This window comes from Heptranchias perlo, chromosome 42 (assembly GCF_035084215.1).
Source record: "Heptranchias perlo isolate sHepPer1 chromosome 42, sHepPer1.hap1, whole genome shotgun sequence".
Taxonomy (NCBI): domain Eukaryota; kingdom Metazoa; phylum Chordata; class Chondrichthyes; order Hexanchiformes; family Hexanchidae; genus Heptranchias; species Heptranchias perlo.
The window spans coordinates 14,827,354-14,847,715 of record NC_090366.1 but is presented as its reverse complement, the minus strand read 5'-3'; the positions used below and the strand labels follow the sequence as shown (position 1 = coordinate 14,847,715).

The following is a 20,362-nucleotide window of genomic DNA, read 5'->3' as shown; positions in this document are numbered from 1 at the left end:
GTTCAATGGGATTGGTCTGAGGGGGATTCCCCCATTGGAGTGGATTGGGATTTGGCTAAATACCCAACACGCACTTTCTCCCTTGTCCCTTACACACACATAACTCAGATACAAAAAGGATTAACATGTGACTCTCGCTTTTCCCCTGCCGGCTGGCCAATGCCACACATATTCCACAAAACAATACTGTAGTCAAATACATTTTAAAGACGTAGTAACAACTTTCCAAAGGGTTATCGAGATTGATTGCAGGTATCACCTGTTAAATATACAAAGATGCATCTTAGTCCTTGTAGACCTTCAGTTGGGTCCAGTGTTCCCACCCCCCCATCCCCTTTGTATCTATACGTGGTGTAACTCCAAGAGCATCTGTCGAATACAAGCAAGGGCTATTACCTTCCCGTTCTTTCGCCAAACCCCCCGATCATCCGCTCTACCTCCTACCCGATACCATTCCTGCTTTTCTCCCGGCGTGGTATCCCAGTGCAACCTTCCGATGTCTATCTGGTCTACCTGTGTACTTGCTACCGGTAGTTCCTGTTCTAATGCCCGCTGCGCTGCCAAATCCGCGGCCCGACTGCCCTCCTGTTGGCGGGTTTCTACCTTCTGATGGGCTTTAATTTTTACTACTGCTGCCTGCTTTGGTGCTTTTGCGGCTTCCAAGAGGGCCCCTATTCGCTGTTGATGCCTGATGAGATCTCCTATCCCCTTCTTCCCCAAGCTATCATATAATCGTGGACCACCCCAAACGCAAATCTACTATCTGTGTAAATATTTACTGTTTTTCCTTATGCCAGGGTCAGGGCCTCAGTGAGTGCTACTAATTCTGTCACTTGGGCTGATAATGCCCCGTCCGATCTGCCGGACAATACTGTTTCTAATTTTTCATTTACGACTGCCCACCCAGTTAGGGGAGACCTGTCAACATATTTTCTGGAGCCGTCCACATATAGGGTAAGCTGTGGGTCTCCGTCTACTTCCTCATCTACTTCTGCACATACGTGGGGATCCCCTGATCCCAGGATCCCTTCAGCGGGATTCTCCCCCGTATCCCTAACAATTCCCACTGATTCGTCCTTAGGTATTAGGACCGTTTCCCAAGGTGCCCTCCACATGTTAGATCCTGACCGGAGCTTTTCATTATTGAACATTTCTCCTATTGTGTGTCTGGTATGGAGGATAATGTCCCCGGTCGTTACTGTGGGCTCGCTAACCTTTACCGCCCACGCTGCGCAGTCCAGTGCTGCTGCACATCGTGATAATCCAGCGGCTACCGATGACTGTTTAGTGGAGTAATTTGCTACCGCCCGTCGCCTGTCCCCATGTTGTTGGGTTATCACGGCGGCGTAGAACTCCCCTTCATTCTCACCATGAACGTGGAATGGTTTCCTCATGTCGGGTAAACCGAGGCCAGGGGCTGATATCAGCGCTTGTTTTAAACTCCCGTATGCCTGCTCCTGTTCTAGTCCCCACTCTCCCGGGGTATCACCCGGGACATCCCCCTTTCACCAATTTTCTCGATGGGTTCCGCTACAGCTGCAAAGTTCGGCATAAAATTCCTACTACAATTAAAGAGACCTAAAACCTCCCTGATTCCTCGTACTGAGACCGGTCGGGGCATCTTGATAAATTGGGCCAGTGGGCCGATGAATGGCAGATGGAGTTTAATTTGGATAAATGTGAGGTGATGCATTTTGGTAGATCGAATCGGGCCAGGACCTACTCCGTTAATGGTAGGGCGTTGGGGAGAGTTATAGAACAAAGAGATCTAGGAGTACAGGTTCATAGCTCCTTGAAAGTGGAGTCACAGGTGGATAGGGTGGTGAAGAAGGCATTCAGCATGCTTGGTTTCATTGGTCAGAACATTGAATACAGGAGTTGGGATGTCTTGTTGAAGTTGTACAAGACATTAGTTAAGCCACACTTGGAATACTGTGTACAGTTCTGGTCACCCTATTATAGAAAGGATATTATTAAACTGGAAAGAGTGCAGAAAAGATTTACTAGGATGCTACCGGGACTTGATGGTTTGACTTATAGGGAGAGGTTGGATAGACTGAGACTTTTTTCCCTGGAGAGTAGGAGGTTAAGGGGTGATCTTATAGAAGTTTATAAAATAATGAGGGGCATAGATAAGGTAGACAGTCAAAATCTTTTCCCAAAGGTAGGGGAGTCTATAACGAGGGGACATAGATTTAAGGTGAGAGGGGAGAGATACAAAAGGGTCCAGAGGGGCAATTTTTTCACTCAAAGGGTGGTGAGTGTCTGGAACGAGCTGCCAGAGGCAGTAGTAGAGGCGGGTACAATTTTGTCTTTTAAAAAGCATTTGGACAGTTACATGGGTAAGATGGGTATAGAGGGATATGGGCCAAGTGCAGGCAATTGGGACTAGCTTAGTGGTATAAACTGGGCGACATGGACATGTTGGGCCGAAGGGCCTGTTTCCATGTTGTAAACTTCTATGATTCAATGATTCTATCTCTTGTACCACTTCCTGTGCTTCTGGTTTAATAGGGTATTGCTTATGGGGGCTTGTGTTCCGGACCTGGAACCCTGATTGGCTCCGTCTTTACCCGTCCGGTGACCAGTTTTGTCTTAGCCCAAGCCCCTCTCATAATTTTTGCATATGTTCCCGTATGGTTTTCGTCCTAGTTCCCAATCCCTGCTCAAAGACGCTGCACTCCCTACCCTAGCCAAATTGGTGCATGGTTTATCTATACTGACCTTGGACCCATCTCCTTTGGACCAAACAATTTTATTTTGCGCGGAGTCCACCAATATATTAAATTCTTTTAGCGGGTCTGTTCCTAATATGGTACCTTCGTTATTTGGACACACATAAAATTGGGCGGGGAAGAGTTTTCCCGTTATCTCTAAAACTTGTACTTCACTTTTATTAGCCTTAATTTTTATACCCCCTAATCCTACTATATATGTATATATTCCTTGGTTGTCAGAAGGGGCAAATCAGTCAAGGATACTGTGTCAATTAACATTTCACACGGTTGGCCCCCTAATAATGCTGCTACTTAGACTCGATGTAGACTCGGTTATCTGAGCCTCCTCTTACATGGGCCGCCTCCCGTCATTGACTCTTCGCTTGCCTGTCAATTCCATCCTTTCTACTAGAGTCTCTAATTCTGCTCTTCTTATTTCCTGTTCTTCCATCTTACTGGTTTGTGTCTTAACCCTTTTTGTTAACGTTACTAACTGATGCATTAAAATCACTCCTGCTTTCTTAGTTTTCTTTTGTTTCTGCTTTTCCCTCCACTCCCGTTGTGTTATTGGTTTTCCTAGTGGATCCCACCCGTCTCTCGTCATTTTATCGATCAAGCCCTTTTGGTCGTCAGCATAGAGCCGACTCACTGATCCTGGCGGACCCCAGTCTGGGCCTCCGCCTTCCGCCCATAATGTATTAAATGTTATTGGTGTACCACGTTCCGGTCCCCGCTAATAACTCAGTCTCAGAGGTCTACTTATCGTCCACCACCAGTGATGACGGTCCTGACTTGTAACTATCGCTGTCAGAGGTGATTATTTCACTACGTCATGTAATGCCATACAACAAATCCCGCAACGCAACACAGCAGAGGGACTTTTAGTCTGTCTCGGATTCCCAACTGACTCTGGCCTTTACGTGGGGCCTGGCTGAAGATGGCTGCAAACGCTTCAGCCTTGTCTTTTGCTCTCACGTGCTGGACTCCGCCATCTATTAATAGATTAAATGAATGGGCAAAACTGTGGCAAATGGATTTCACTGTCGGCAAGTGTGAGGTCATCCACTTTGGACCAAAAAAGGATAGATCAGAGAAAAAGCTTGAAACAGTGGGGGTTCTAAGAGACTCAGGGGTCCATGTACATGGATCATTAAAATGTCATGGACGGGTACAGAAAGTAATCAAAAAGGCTAATGGAATGCTGGTTTTATATCGAGAGGACTAGAATGCAAGAGGGCAGAAGTTATGCTGCAGCTATACAGAACCCTGGTTAGACCGCACCTGGAGTACTGTGAGCAGTTCTGGGCACCGCACCTTCGGAAGGACATATTGGCCTTGGAGGGAGTGCAGCGTAGGTTTACTAGAATGATACCCGGACTTCAAGGGTTAAGTTACGAGGAGAGATTACACAAACTAGGATTGTATTCCCTGGAATTTGGAAGATTAAGGGGTGATTTGATTGAGGTTTTCAAGATATTGAGGGGAACAGATAGGGTGGATAGAGAGAAACTATTTCCGCTGGTTGGGGATTCTAGGAGTAGGGGGCACAGTCTAAAAATTAGAGCCAGACCTTTCAGGAGTGAAGTTAAGAAACATTTCTACACACAAAGGGTGGTAGAAGTTTGGAACTCTCTTCCGTAAACGGCAATTGATACTAGCTCAATAGTTATTTTAAATCTAAGATTGATAGATTTTTGTTAACCAAAGGTATTAAGGGATATGGGGCTAAGGCGGGTATATGGAGTTAGGTCACAGATCAGCCATGATCTCAGTGAATGGCAGAACAGGCTCGAGGGGCTGAATGGCCTCCTCCTGTTCCTATGAATTCCTTATTGAATTCATTGGTGACTATCTTATTCATTTGCCAATTACACACCCTTTCTGCAAGTTCACTCTGTGTTTTGTCACCGACCTCCTCGGTATTAACCACACCCCCCAATTTGGTGTCGTCAACAAGTTTTGAAATTGTACTGCCGATTCCAGAGTCCAAACCATTTATATAAATGGAACCACAGTGGTCCCAGCACCGATCCCTGTGGAACACCACTTCCCACCTTTTCCCAGTCTGAGTAACTACCCTTAACCCCCACTCTCTGTTTTCTGTTTTGTAGCCAACTTGCTATCCATTCTGCTACCTGACCCCTGACCCCACGTGAGTCTACGATGCGGTACCTTATCGAAGGCCTTTTGAAAATCTAAATATATTACATCTACTACATTACCCTTGTCTACTCTTTCTGTTACTTCTTCAAAGAATTCACTCCTGGCCACGAGACGTTCTGCCAAATGGCATCGACCGTCTGGTCGGGGAAGGAACGATCGAGTCCACCCTCTCCGTTCCTTGCAGGACGCTGAGAACGTTTCGTGTCGACCACTGTCTGACGGCCTTGTGGTCAAAGGAGATCCTCCTCAGGAGCTTCTCCACATGGACAGGTTGGGGGGGGGGGGTGAATGGTCCATCTGGACGGGACGTCCTGTGCCTGCTCGGCCAGCGTGACCAGACCCAGCCTTCTCCGTGTGCTGGACAGGTAGAAACTCAGCACATAGTGACCCTTGGTGTTTGCGTACTGGGGCTCTACGCACATCCTGAGGCAGCCACGCACAAAGGTGGCCATCAGGATCAGGGCAGCATTGGTGATGCTCTTCCCCCCTTTGTCTGGGGGCTTGTACATGGTGACCCCGCGGACGCGTTCTACCCTGGACCTCCAGACAAAGTGGGAGATAGCTCTGGTGAATGTGACGGCGGAGTTGTGGGGAATGGGCCGGACCCTGACGATGTCGACAAACACCGAGGATACCTCACACCTTATCACCAGCTTCCTGCCGGTTATGGTGAGGGAGCGCCCCCACATACGAAGCCCCCGTTTGGCCTTGGCGATCCGCTCCTCCCAGTTCTTGGTGCAGGCCTGGGCCCCCCGACCCCCCGAACCAGATCCCCAGCACCTTCAGGTAGTCGGACCTGACGGTGAAGGGGACAAAGGACTGGGACCCCCACCTGCCAAAGAACATGGCCTCACTCTTACCTCAGATTTCCTCCCCAAGACCCCATTTTGGAGAGCACGTCCATCATGTACAAGTGGGATAGTCTATCGAAGGTCGTCTCCTGGTCCAGGCTGATGAGGCAGGTGTTTACCCCCCTGTCCTGCCCATAGGCGATCATAACCCTGAGCAGCACAAAGCTATCAGAGATCTTCCTGCCGGGTACAGTACAGGTCTGATTGGGTGGATCACCCGCTCCAGAGCAGACTTGCCGATGACCTTAGACAGAATCTTGTAGCCGACATTTAGCAAGGAAATGGGTCGCCAATTTCTGATTTCTTCCCTCTCCCCCTCCCACTTGTAGATGAGGGCGATGATGCCTTTCCTCACGGAGTCTGACATGCTGCCTGCCAGAAGCAAACACTTCCAGCATGTCTGGACCTATCCAGCCCCACAGAGCCGAGTACAACTCCACCGGTAAACCATCGCTTCCGGGAGTTCTACTCTTCTCGAAGGACCGGACGGCCTTTGTCAGCTCGTCCGAGGTCAGTGGCCGATCCGTGCTCTCCCGCTCGCTGTCCTCCAAGACCTCCGTGATAGAGGGCAGGAAGGACGTGTCTGTGGGCTTCGCGTCGTTCAGCCCGGCGTGAAAGGATTTGCTGATCCTCAGTATGTCGGCCTGCGAGGACGTCACCGACCGGTCTTCCTCCTTCAGGCTGCTGACCACGGAGGTCTCTCTGTGCAGCTTCTGGGAGGAGTGCGAGCATTTCTCGCCCAGCTCCACGGAGCGGACTCTGGACCGGAAGGTGATCTTTGAGGCCTCGGAGGTGAACAGCGAGGCTTGCTGGCCCTTCACCTCTTGGATTTGGTCCCCGGCATCGACCCTCATCAAATGCAGCTGGAGCAGATCCTGCATGCTTTTCTGGAGCTGCAACACTTCCCTCTGGCTCTCTCTCACCTTCTGAACACCTTTGAGGATGAAGGGCCTCTTGAAGTTGGCCTTGATCGCTTCCCACCGGTGCACAATGGAGTCGAAGAGGGGTTTCACGGAGCTCCAACCTGTAAAATCCCCCTTTAGTTCCTCAACGTTCTCCTGGGTCAACAGTCTCGCGTTCAGCTTCTGGATCCCCCTGGCTGCCCTCTGGTCCTCCTGCGATTGGCCAGTGGGAGGCAATGGTCAGAGAAGAACACTGGCTGTACATCGGTGGATCTGACCTTCAGCGTTGGGGACACAAAAAGGAAGTCTATCCTGGAAAGGATGGACCGTCCGGTCTGGACCAGGTGGATCTCTGCTCCAGGTTCGCTGAGGACATCATGAAGCTTTGCCTCCTTCAGCGCCTCGGTCAGGAGTTTGGACGTGGTGTCCAGTGATCCGTTGCCCCTGCTGGATCGTCCAGCCGCATCGATGATGCAGTTGAAGTCTGCGGGGAGAACGATCGGCCTGGAGGCCACCAGAAGTATTGGGAGATGCTCGAAGACCTCCAGCCACTCGCCCCCGAGGGTCGGGCCATGCACATCGATCAGTCGGAGCGGGGCTTTCTTGTACAGAATGTCTGCTACGAGCAGGCGGCCCCCCCACACCCCCCACCACCTCCGTAACCTTGGTGGCGGCGAATTGACTTCCACGCAGCAGAATCTCCAGGCCCGAGGAAGGACTATCGTTGCCTCCCGACCAGATCGACTGCCCGTGGATCCACGTGCGTTGGCCACTGCCGGTAGCTGCTGGGGTGTGGGGTCCTGCAGCCCTGCAAGAGCAGCAGGTCCTTCTTCGCCCTGGACAGGTAGTCGAGGGTCGCGTGGCATCTTTGGAGGAACTCTGTACACGGAGCAGGGGCCTGAACCAAACAGAAGCTGATATCTCAGGAGGACGAGGGTTTTGGGGGCTCAATCACCTTCACCAATCTGTGGGAGTGAAATGAATATCTCGTCATCTTCAATAGAATTCGCATCGAAATTAACACGCAGAAACAGACCAATGTCCAAAGAGTCTGTTCATCCTCCTCACGAGCCGAATCCAATCCCCAAGAGCCCTGAGCCAATATCCCTTCATTGACACTGTACAGTGTGTAGATATCAGTGGGATTACAGGCAGGAGTGGGATATTGACACTATACAGTGTGTAGATATCAGTGGGGTTATAGACAGGTGTGGGATATTGACACTGTTGAGTGTGTCGATATCAGTGGGGCTACAGGTAGGAGTGTTCTGACTCTCTCATTGCCTTCGGATTAACCGACCCTGCAATGTTGAGGTGGTCTCTGCCCTGTCACTAACTCCGATACATTCCACAGTCTCACAATCCTCGGTCTGATTGATATCATCTTTTATTTGGGAAATCAATATTGACTTTCATTCTTTGATCTAATTGAATGGTGGAACAGGCTCGAGGGGCAGAATGGCCTCCTCCTGTTCCTCTGTTCCGATGTGAAGATTAACTTGTTTTTACTGAACTGTTTCTCTCTATCTTCAGTTACACCATCCGTCCCAGTGAGCCATTCTGTGAATACGAGCGAGACAGTGACGATTCCCAGGCCGTCCGAGACCACGGCCACATTGGAGGATGCGAACACTTCCCTGGAGGGTAAGTTCAGCTCCTTCATTCTCACTTTATTTCCCATCACGGTGTCAGAGGGACCCTGGAGAGTGCAGGAAGTGTCATACTTGCCTTGTAATGGTGCACCTGTTATCACATGGGGTGTAGATATCAGTGGGGTTATAGACAGGAGTGGGATATTGACACTGTGCAGTGTGTAGATATCAGTGGGGTTATAGACAGGAGTGGGATATTGACACTGTGCAGTGTGTAGATATCAGTGGGGTTATAGACAGGAGTGGGATATTGACACTGTGCAGTGTGTAGATATCAGTGGGGTTATAGACAGGAGTGGGATATTGACACTGTGCAGTGTGTAGATATCAGTGGGGTTATAGGCAGGAGTGGGATATTGACACTGTACAGGGTGTAGATATCAGTGGGGTTATAGACAGGAGTGGGATATTGACACTGTGCAGTGTGTCGATATCACTGGGGCAAAAGACAGGAGTGGGATATTGACACGGTACAGTGTGTCGATATCAGTGGGGTTATAGACAGGAGTGGGATATTGACACTGTACAGTGTGTAGATATCAGTGGGGTTATAGACAGGAGTGGGATATTGACACTGTACAGTGTGTCGATATCAGTGGGGTTATAGACAGGAGTGGGATATTGACACTGTACAGTGTGTCGATATCACTGGGGCTATAGACAGGAGTGGGATATTGACACTGTACAGTGTGTAGATATCAGTGGGATTATAGGCATGAGTGGGATATTGACACTGTACAGTGTGTCGATATCAGTGGGGTAATGGACAGGAGTGGGATATTGACACTGTACAGGGTGTAGATTTCAGTGGGATTATAGGCAGGATTGTGTTATTGATACTGTACAGTGTGTCGATATCAGTGGGGTTATAGGCATGAGTGGGATATTGACACTGTACAGTGTGTCGATATCAGTGGGGTAATGGACAGGAGTGGGATATTGACACTGTACAGGGTGTCGATATCAGTGGGGTTATAGACAGGAGTGGGATATTGACACTGTACAGTTTGTAGATATCAGTGGGGGTATGGACAGGACTGTGATATTGACACTATCGAGTGTGTAGATATCAGTGGGGTAATAGACAGGACTGTGATATTGACACTATCGAGTGTGTAGATATCAGTGGGGGTATAGAGAGGAGTGTGATATTGACACTGTACAGTGTGTAGATATCAGTGGGGTTATTGACAGGAGTGGGATATTGACACTGTACAGTGTGTAGATATCAGTGGGGTTATTGACAGGAGTGGGATATTGACACTGTACAGTGTGTAGATATCAGTGGGGGTATAGACAGGAGTGGGATATTGACACTGTGCAGCATGTAGATATCAGTGGGGGTATAGACAGGAGTGGGATATTGACACTGTACAGTGTGTCGATATCAGTGGGGTTATAGACAGGAGTGGGATATTGACACTGTGCAGCATGTAGATATCAGTGGGGGTATAGACAGGAGTGGGATATTGACACTGTACAGTGTGTCGATATCAGTGGGGTTATAGAGAGGAGTGTGATATTGACACTGTACAGCATGTAGATATCAGTGGGGGTATAGACAGGAGTGGGATATTGACACTGTACAGTGTGTAGATATCAGTGGGGTTATAGACAGGAGTGTGATATTGACACTGTACAGTGTGTAGATATCAGTGGGGTTACAGGTCGGAGTGGGATATTGACACTGTTGAGTGTGTCGATATCAGTGGGGTTACAGGTAGGAGTGGGATATTGACACTGTTGAGTGTGTAGATATCAGTGGGGTTACAGGTAGGAGTGTTCTGACTCTCTCATTGCCTTCCGATTAACCGACCCTGCAATGTTGAGGTGGTCTCTGCCCTGTCACTAACTCCGATACATTCCACAGTCTCACAATCCTCGGTCTGATTGATATCATCTTTTATTTGGGAAATCAATATTGACTTTCATTCTTTGATCTAATTGAATGGTGGAACAGGCTCGAGGGGCAGAATGGCCTCCTCCTGTTCCTCTGTTCCGATGTGAAGATTAACTTGTTTTTACTGAACTGTTTCTCTCTATCTTCAGTTACACCATCCGTCCCAGTGAGCCATTCTGTGAATACGAGCGAGACAGTGACGATTCCCAGGCCGTCCGAGACCACGGCCACATTGGAGGATGCGAACACTTCCCTGGAGGGTAAGTTCAGCTCCTTCATTCTCACTTTATTTCCCATCACGGTGTCAGAGGGACCCTGGAGAGTGCAGGAAGTGTCATACTTGCCTTGTAATGGTGCACCTGTTATCACATGGGGTGTAGATATCAGTGGGGTTATAGACAGGAGTGGGATATTGACACTGTGCAGTGTGTAGATATCAGCGGGGTTATAGACAGGAGTGGGATATTGACACTGTACAGTGTGTAGATATCAGTGGGGTTATAGACAGGAGTGGGATATTGACACTGTACAGGGTGTAGATATCAGTGGGGTTATAGACAGGAGTGGGATATTGACACTGTACAGGGTGTAGATATCAGTGGGGGTATAGACAGGAGTGGGATATTGACACTGTGCAGTGTGTCGATATCAGTGGGGATATAGACAGGAGTGGCATATTGACACTGTGCAGTGTGTAGATATCAGTGGGGTTATAGACAGGAGTGGGATATTGACACTGTACAGTGTGTAGATATCAGTGGGGTTATAGACAGGAGTGGGATATTGACACTGTGCAGTGTGTAGATATCAGTGGGGTTATAGACAGGAGTGAGATATTGACACTGTGCAGTGTGTAGATATCAGTGGGGTTATAGACAGGAGTGGGATATTGACACTGTGCAGTGTGTAGATATCAGTGGGGTTATAGACAGGAGTGGGATATTGACACTGTACAGTGTGTAGATATCAGTGGGGGTATAGACAGGAGTGGGATATTGACACTGTGCAGTGTGTAGATATCAGTGGGGTTATAGACAGGAGTGGGATATTGACACTGTACAGAGTGTAGATATCAGTGTGGGTATAGACAGGAGTGGGATATTGACACTGTGCAGTGTGTCGATATCAGTGGGGTTATAGACAGGAGTGGGATATTGACACTGTACAGTGTTTAGATATCAGTGGGGTTATAGACAGGAGTGGGATATTGACACTGTACAGTGTGTAGATATCAGTGGGGTTATAGACAGGAGTGGGATATTGACACTGTACAGTGTGTCGATATCAGTGGGGCTATAGACAGGAGTGGGATATTGACACTGTACAGTGTGTCGATATCACTGGGGCTATAGACAGGAGTGGGATATTGACACTGTACAGTTTGTAGATATCAGTGGGATTATAGACAGGAGTGGGATATTGACACTGTACAGTGTGTCGATATCAGTGGGGTTATAGGCAGGATTGTGTTATTGACACTGTACAGTGTGTAGATATCAGTGGGGTTATAGACAGGAGTGGGATATTGACACTGTGCAGTGTGTAAATATCAGCGGGGTTATAGACAGGAGTGGGATATTGACACTGTACAGGGTGTAGATTTCAGTGGGATTATAGGCAGGATTGTGTTATTGACACTGTACAGTGTGTAGATATCAGTGGGGGTATGGACAGGACTGTGATATTGACACTATCGAGTGTGTAGATATCAGTGGGGTTCTGGACAGGAGTGGGATATTGACACTGTACAGTGTGTACATATCAGTGGGGTTACAGACAGGAGTGGGATATTGACACTGTACAGTGTGTCGATATCACTGGGGCTATAGACAGGAGTGGGATATTGACACTGTGCAGTGTGTAAATATCAGCGGGGTTATAGACAGGAGTGGGATATTGACACTGTACAGGGTGTAGATTTCAGTGGGATTACAGGCAGGATTGTGTTATTGACACTGTACAGTGTGTAGATATCAGTGGGGTAATAGACAGGACTGTGATATTGACACTATCGAGTGTGTAGATATCAGTGGGGTTCTGGACAGGAGTGGGATATTGACACTGTACAGTGTGTACATATCAGTGGGGTTACAGACAGGAGTGGGATATTGACACTGTACAGTGTGTCGATATCAGTGGGGGTATAGACAGGAGTGGGATATTGACACTGTACAGTGTGTCGATATCAGTGGGGATATAGACAGGAGTGGGATATTGACACTGTACAGTGTGTAGATATCAGTGGCGTTATAGACAGGAGTGGGATATTGACACTGTACAGTGTGTCGATATCAGTGGGGGTATAGACAGGAGTGGGATATTGACACTTTACAGTGTGTAGATATCAGTGTGGGTATAGACAGGAGTGGGATATTGACACTGTACAGTGCGCAGATATCAGTGGGGGTGTAGACAGGAGTAGGATATTGACACTGTACAGTGTGTCGATATCAGTCGGGGTTATAGACAGGAGTGGGATATTGACACTGTACAGTGTGTAGATATCAGTGGGGTTATAGGCAGGAGTGGGATATTGACACTGTACAGTGTTTAGATGTCAGTCGGGGTTATGGACAGGAGTGGGATATTGACACTGTACAGTGTTTAGATGTCAGTCGGGGTTATGGACAGGAGTGGGATATTGACACTGTACAGTGTGTAGATATCAGTGGGGGTATAGACAGGAGTGGGATATTGACACTGTACAGTGTTTAGATGTCAGTCGGGGTTATGGACAGGAGTGGGATATTGACACTGTACAGTGTGTAGATATCAGTGGGGTTACAGGTAGGAGTGTTGTGACTCTCTCATTGCCTTCCGATTAACCGATCCTGCAATGTTGAGGTGGTCTCTGCCCTGTCACTAACTCCGATACATTCCACAGTCTCACAATCATAGTATCATAGAATCATAGAAGTTTACAACATGGAAACAGGCCCTTCGGCCCAACATGTCCATGTTGCCCAGTTTATACCACTAAGCTAGTCCCAATTGCCTGCACTTGGCCCATATCCCTCTATACCCATCTTACCCATGTAACTGTCCAAATGCTTTTTAAAAGACAAAATTGTACCCGCCTCTACTACTGCCTCTGGCAGCTCGTTCCAGACACTCACCACCCTTTGAGTGAAAAAATTGCCCCTCTGGACCCTTTTGTATCTCTCCCCTCTCACCTTAAATCTATGCCCCCTCGTTATAGACTCCCCTACCTTTGGGAAAAGATTTTGACTATCTACCTTATCTATGCCCCTCATTATTTTATAGACTTGTATAAGATCACCCCTTAACCTCCTACTCTCCAGGGAAAAAAGTCCCAGTCTGTCTAACCTCTCCCTGTAAGTCAAACCATCAAGTCCCGGTAGCATCCTAGTAAATCTTTTCTGCACTCTTTCTAGTTTAATAATATCCTTTCTATAATAGGGTGACCAGAACTGTACACAGTACTCCAAGTGTGGCCTCACCAATGCCCTGTACAACTTCAATAAGACATCCCAACTCCTGCATTCAATGTTCTGACCAATGAAACCAAGCATGCTGAATGCCTTCTTCACTACCCTATCCACCTGTGACTCCACTTTCAAGGAGCTATGAATCTGTACTCCCAGATCTCTTTGTTCTATAACTCTCCCCAACGCCCTACCATTAACGGAGTAGGTCCTGGCCCGATTCGATCTACCAAAATGCATCACCTCACATTTATCTAAATCAAACTCCATCTGCCATTCATCGGCCCACTGGCCCAATTTATCAAGATCCCGTTGCAATCCTAGATAACCTTCTTCACTGTCCACAATGCCACCAATCTTGGTGTCATCTGCAAACTTACTAACCATGCCTCCTAAATTCTCATCCAAATCATTAATATAAATAACAAATAACAGCGGACCCAGCACCGATCCCTGAGGCACACCGCTGGACACAGGCATCCAGTTTGAAAAACAACCCTCTACAACCACCCTCTGTCTTCTGTCGTCAAGCCAATTTTGTATCCAATTGGCTACCTCACCTTGGATCCCATGAGATTTAACCTTATGTAACAACCTACCATGCGGTACCTTGTCAAATGCTTTGCTGAAGTCCATGTAGACCACGTCTACTGCACAGCCCTCATCTATCTTCTTGGTTACCCCTTCAAAAAACTCAATCAAATTCATGAGACATGATTTTCCTCTTACAAAACCATGCTGACTGTTCCTAATCAGTCCCTGCCTCTCCAAATGCCTGTAGATCCTGTCCCTCAGAATACCCTCTAACAACTTACCCACTACAGATGTCAGGCTCACCGGTCTGTAGTTCCCAGGCTTTTCCCTGCCGCCCTTCTTAAACAAAGGCACAACATTTGCTACCCTCCAATCTTCAGGCACCTCACCTATAGCGGTGGATGATTCAAATATCTCTGCTAGGGGACCCGCAATTTCCTCCCTAACCTCCCATAACGTCCTGGGATACATTTCATCAGGTCCCGGAGATTTATCTACCTTGATGCGCGTTAAGACTTCATCTTTTATTTGGGAAATCAATATTGACTTTCGTTCTTTTCACATAAATGAATGGTGGAACAGGCTCGAGGGGCAGAATGGCCTCCTCCTGTTCCTCTGTTCCGATGTGAAGATTAACTTGTTTTTACTGAACTGTTTCTCTCGATCTTCAGTTACACCATCCGTCCCAGTGAGCCATTCTGTGAATACGAGCGAGACAGTGACGATTCCCAGGCCGTCCGAGACCACGGCCACATTGGAGGATGTGAACACTTCCCTGGAGGGTAAGTTCAGCTCCTTCATTCTCACTTTATTTCCCATCACGGTGTCAGAGGGACCCTGGAGAGTGCAGGAAGTGTCATACTTGCCTTGTAATGGTGCACCTGTTATCACATGGGGTGTAGATATCAGTGGGGTTATAGACAGGAGTGGGATATTGACACGGTACAGTGTGTCGATATCAGTGGGGATATAGACAGGAGGAGGATATTGACACTGTACAGTGTGTAGATATCAGTGGGGTTATAGACAGGAGTGGGATATTGACACTGTGCAGTGTGTAGATATCAGTGGGGGTATAAACAGGAGTGGGATATTGACACTGTACAGTGTGTCGATATCAGTGGGGTTATAGACAGGAGTGGGATATTGACACTGTACAGTGTGTCGATATCAGTGGGGGTATAAACAGGAGTGGGATATTGACACTGTACAGTGTGTCGATATCAGTGGGGGTATAAACAGGAGTGGGATATTGACACTGTACAGTGTGTAGATATCAGTGGGGGTATGAACAGGAGTTGGATATTGACACTGTGCAGTGTGTAGATATCAGTGGGGATATAGACAGGAGGAGGATATTGACACTGTACAGTGTGTAGATATCAGTGGGGGTATAGACAGGAGTGGGATATTGACACTGTACAGTGTGTAGATATCAGTGGGGATGTAGACAGGAGGAGGATATTGACACTGTGCAGTGTGTAGATATCAGTGGGGATATAGACAGGAGTGGGATATTGACACTGTACAGTGTGTAGATATCAGTGGGGGTATAGACAGGAGTGGGATATTGACACTGTACAGTGTGTAGATATCAGTGGGGGTATAGACACGAGTGGGATATTGACACTGTACAGTGTGTAGTTATCAGTGGGGATATAGACAGGAGGAGGATATTGACACTGTACAGTGTGTAGATATCAGTGGGGGTATAGACAGGAGTGGGATATTGACACTGTACAGTGTGTAGATATCAGTGGGGGTATAGACAGGAGTGGGATATTGACACTGTACAGTGTGTAGATATCAGTGGGGATATAGACAGGAGGAGGATATTGACACTGTACAGTGTGTAGATATCAGTGGGGATATAGACAGGAGTGGGATATTGACACTGTACAGTGTGTAGATATCAGTGGGGGTATAAACAGGAGTGGGATATTGACACTGTACAGTGTGTAGATATCAGTGGGGATATAGACAGGAGGAGGATATTGACACTGTACAGTGTGTAGATATCAGTGGGGATATAGACAGGAGTGGGATATTGACACTGTACAGTGTGTAGATATCAGTGGGGGTATAGACAGGAGTGGGATATTGACACTGTACAGTGTGTAGATATCAGTGGGGATATAGACAGGAGGAGGATATTGACACTGTACAGTGTGTAGATATCAGTGGGGATATAGACAGGAGTGGGATATTGACACTGTACAGTGTGTAGATATCAGTGGGGATATAGACAGGAGGAGGATATTGACACTGTACAGTGTGTAGATATCAGTGGGGGTATAGACAGGAGTGGGATATTGACACTGTACAGTGTGTAGATATCAGTGGGGATATAGACAGGAGGAGGATATTGACACTGTACAGTGTGTAGATATCAGTGGGGATATAGACAGGAGTGGGATATTGACACTGTACAGTGTGTAGATATCAGTGGGGATATAGACAGGAGTGGGATATTGACACTGTACAGTGTGTAGATATCAGTGGGGGTATAGACAGGAGTGGGATATTGACACTGTACAGTGTGTAGATATCAGTGGGGATATAGACAGGCGTGGGATATTGACACTGTACAGTGTGTAGATATCAGTGGGGATATAGACAGGAGTGGGATATTGACACTGTACAGTGTGTCGATATCAGTGGGATTATAGACAGGAGTGTGATATTGACACTGTTGAGTGTGTCAATATCAGTGGGGATATAGACAGGAGTGGGATATTGACACTGTACAGTGTGTAGATATCAGTGGGGGTATAGAGAGGAGTGGGATATTGACACTGTACAGTGTGTAGATATCAGTGGGGATATAGACAGGAGTGGGATATTGACACTGTACAGTGTGTAGATATCAGTGGGGATATAGACAGGAGTGGGATATTGACACTGTACAGTTTGTAGATATCAGTGGGATTATAGACAGGAGTGGGATATTGACACTGTGCAGTGTGTAGATATCAGTGGGGGTGTAGACAGGAGTGGGATATTGACACTGTGCAGTGTGTCGATATCAGTGGGGTGATAGACAGGAGTGGGATATTGAAATCATACAGTGTGTAGATATCAGTGGGATTATAGACAGGAGTGGGATATTGACACTGCACATTGTGTAGATATCAGTGGGGTTATAGACAGGAGTGGGATATTGACACTGCACATTGTGTAGATATCAGTGGGGTTATAGACAGGAGTGGGATATTGAAATCATACAGTGTGTAGATATCAGTGGGATTATAGACAGGAGTGGGATATTGACACTGCACATTGTGTAGATATCAGTGGGGTTATAGACAGGAGTGGGATATTGACACTGTTGAGTGTGTCAATATCAGTGGGGCTACAGGTAGGAGTGTTCTGACTCTCTCATTGCCTTCCGATTAACCGATCCTGCAATGTTGAGGTGGTCTCTGCCCTGTCACTAACTCCGATACATTCCACAGTCTCACAATCCTCGGTCTGATTGATATCATCTTTTATTTGGGAAATCAATATTGACTTTCTTTCTTTGATCTAATTGAATGGTGGAACAGGCTCGAGGGGCAGAATGGCCTCCTCCTGTTCCTCTGTTCCGATGTGAAGATTAACTTGTTTTTGCTGAACTGTTTCTCTCTATCTTCAGTTACACCATCCGTCCCAGTGAGCCATTCTGTGAATACGAGCGAGACAGTGACGATTCCCAGGCCGTCCGAGACCACGGCCACATTGGAGGATGTGAACACTTCCCTGGAGGGTAAGTTCAGCTCCTTCATTCTCACTTTATTTCCCATCACGGTGTCAGAGGGACCCTGGAGAGTGCAGGAAGTGTCATACTTGCCTTGTAATGGTGCACCTGTTATCACATGGGGTGTAGATATCAGTGGGGTTATAGACAGGAGTGGGATATTGACACTGTGCAGTGTGTAGATATCAGTGGGGTTATAGACAGGAGTGGGATATTGACACTGTGCAGTGTGTAGATATCAGTGGGGTTATAGACAGGAGTGGGATATTGACACTGTGCAGTGTGTAGATATCAGTGGGGTTATAGACAGGAGTGGGATATTGACACTGTACAGTGTGTAGATATCACTGGGGTTATAGACAGGAGTGGGATATTGACACTGTGCAGTGTGTAGATATCAGTGGGGTTATAGACAGGAGTGGGATATTGACACTGTACAGCGTGTAGATATCAGTGGGGTTATAGACTGGAGTGGGATATAATGCACTGTCGGAGGGTCAGTACTGAGGGAGCGCTGCACTGTCGGAGGGTCAGTACTGAGGGAGCGCCGCACTGACGGAGGGTCGGTACTGAGGGAGCGCCGCACTGTCGGAGGGTCAGTACTGAGGGAGCGCTGCACTGTCGGAGGGTTAGTACTGAGGGAGCGCTGCACTGTCGGAGGGTCAGTACTGAGGGAGCGCCGCACTGTCGGAGGGTCAGTACTGAGGGAGCGCCGCACTGTCGGAGCGTCAGTACTGAGGGAGCGCCGCACTGTCGGAGGTGAAGTTCTTTGGATGTGAGGTTAATGTGAAGCCCTATCTGCCCCTCTCAGGTGGATGTTAAAGATCCCACGGCCACTATTTCAAAGAAGAGCAGGGGGGAGTTCTCCCCGGTGTCCTGCGGCCCGTGTTTATCTCTCAACCAACATCAATAAAAAAAACAGATGATCTGCTCATTTATCACAGTGCTGTTTGTGGGATCTTGCTGTGCGCAAATTGGCTGCCGCGTTTGCTGCATTACAACAGTGAGCACCCTTCGAAAAAAAAAGTACTTCATTGGTCGTAAAACGCTTCGGGACGTCCCGAGTTGGTGAGAGGTGCCGTAGAATTGGGAATTTTTGCGAGAGGCCGCGTCGAAATTGACTTCCCTCTCTCTCTCTTCACAGGAACTCCAGCTTCCCCAGACATTTTGTTCAATGCTACAACCACATTTCCAGATGCCTTTACCCCCCCTGAAAGTGATGGTATCATTGGGTATCTGTTGGAGTGGAGATCGGGGGCTTCCCAATGGAATCAGATGAACAGTAAGGGCCCGTATCATTGAACTGTGCAAAGGAATTTGAATGGAACTTGTTATGTCGGAATATCCAATCTCCCCTTAATTTCAGCACATGCTTTCACATTGACCAAGCTTTCTTTTCTCTTTGCGTCGCTGGCAAGGGGAAGGTGGAAATTTGGAAAACCCGCCCCTCCCTCCCTCCCACAAAAACCTGTTGAGGTTGGGATCAATTGGAAATTTCAAAACAGAGATCGATAGATTTGATTTTAGTTGAAGGTGTCAAAGATAAATGGAGTTCGGGTCCAGATCAGCCATGATCTCATTGAATGGTGGAACAAGCTCGAGGGGCTGAATGGCCTCCTCCTGTTCCTGTTTATCGCCCCGTCCCCTGAGGAGGTGGCCTTTTTCTTCAACCGCTGGCACGAGCTTTGATATAACTGAGTGTCCGGTTGGACCCACTTCAAAGACCATAAGAAATAGGAGCAGGAGTCGGCCATTCGGCCCCTCGAGCCTGCCCCGCCATTCAATCAGATCATGGCTGATCTCGACCTCAACTCCACTTTCCCGCCCGATCCCCATATCCCTCGATTCCCCGACAGTCCAAAAATCCATCGATCTCAGTCTTGAATATACTCAACGACTGAGCATCCACAGCCCTCCAGGGTAGAGAATTCCAAAGATTCACAACCCTCTGAGTGAAGAAATTCCTCCTCATCTCAGTCCTAAATGGCCGACCCCTTATCCTGAGACTATGACCCCTCGTTCTGGACTCTCCAGCCGGGGGAAACAATCTCTCAGCATCTACCGTGTGAAGTCCCCTCAGAATTCTGTATGTTTCAATGAGATCACCTCTCATTCTTCTAAACTCCAGAGAGTGTGGGCCCATTCTACTCAATCTCTCCTCATAGGACAACCCTCTCATCCCAGGAATTAATCTAGTGAACCTTCGTTGCACCACCTCTCAGGCAAGAAAATCCATCCTTACATAAGGAGACCAAAACTGTACACAGTACTCCAGGTGTGGTCTCACCAAAACCCTGTACAATTGTAGCAAGACTTCCTTATTCTTGTACTCCAACCCCCTTGCAATAAAGGCCAACATACCATTTACCTTCCTAATTGCTTTTTGTGTTTCTTGTACGAGGACACACAAATCCCTCTGAACACCAACATTTAATAGTTTCTCATCATTTAAAAAATATTT

The 20,362-nt window shown here is 47.6% G+C and overlaps 1 protein-coding gene across 1 annotated transcript in view; it reads left to right on the top strand.

Moving 5' to 3' along the window:
- Positions 1-20,362, top strand: part of LOC137306255 (uncharacterized) — a 38,236-nt gene that overhangs the window by 9,984 nt on the left and 7,890 nt on the right. The window contains exons 2-6 of the mRNA XM_067975409.1: positions 8,167-8,277; positions 10,335-10,445; positions 14,837-14,947; positions 17,800-17,910; positions 19,046-19,183. Coding sequence (XP_067831510.1) covers positions 8,167-8,277; positions 10,335-10,445; positions 14,837-14,947; positions 17,800-17,910; positions 19,046-19,183 — 582 coding nt within the window. The remainder of the gene's footprint in view (positions 1-8,166; positions 8,278-10,334; positions 10,446-14,836; positions 14,948-17,799; positions 17,911-19,045; positions 19,184-20,362) is intronic.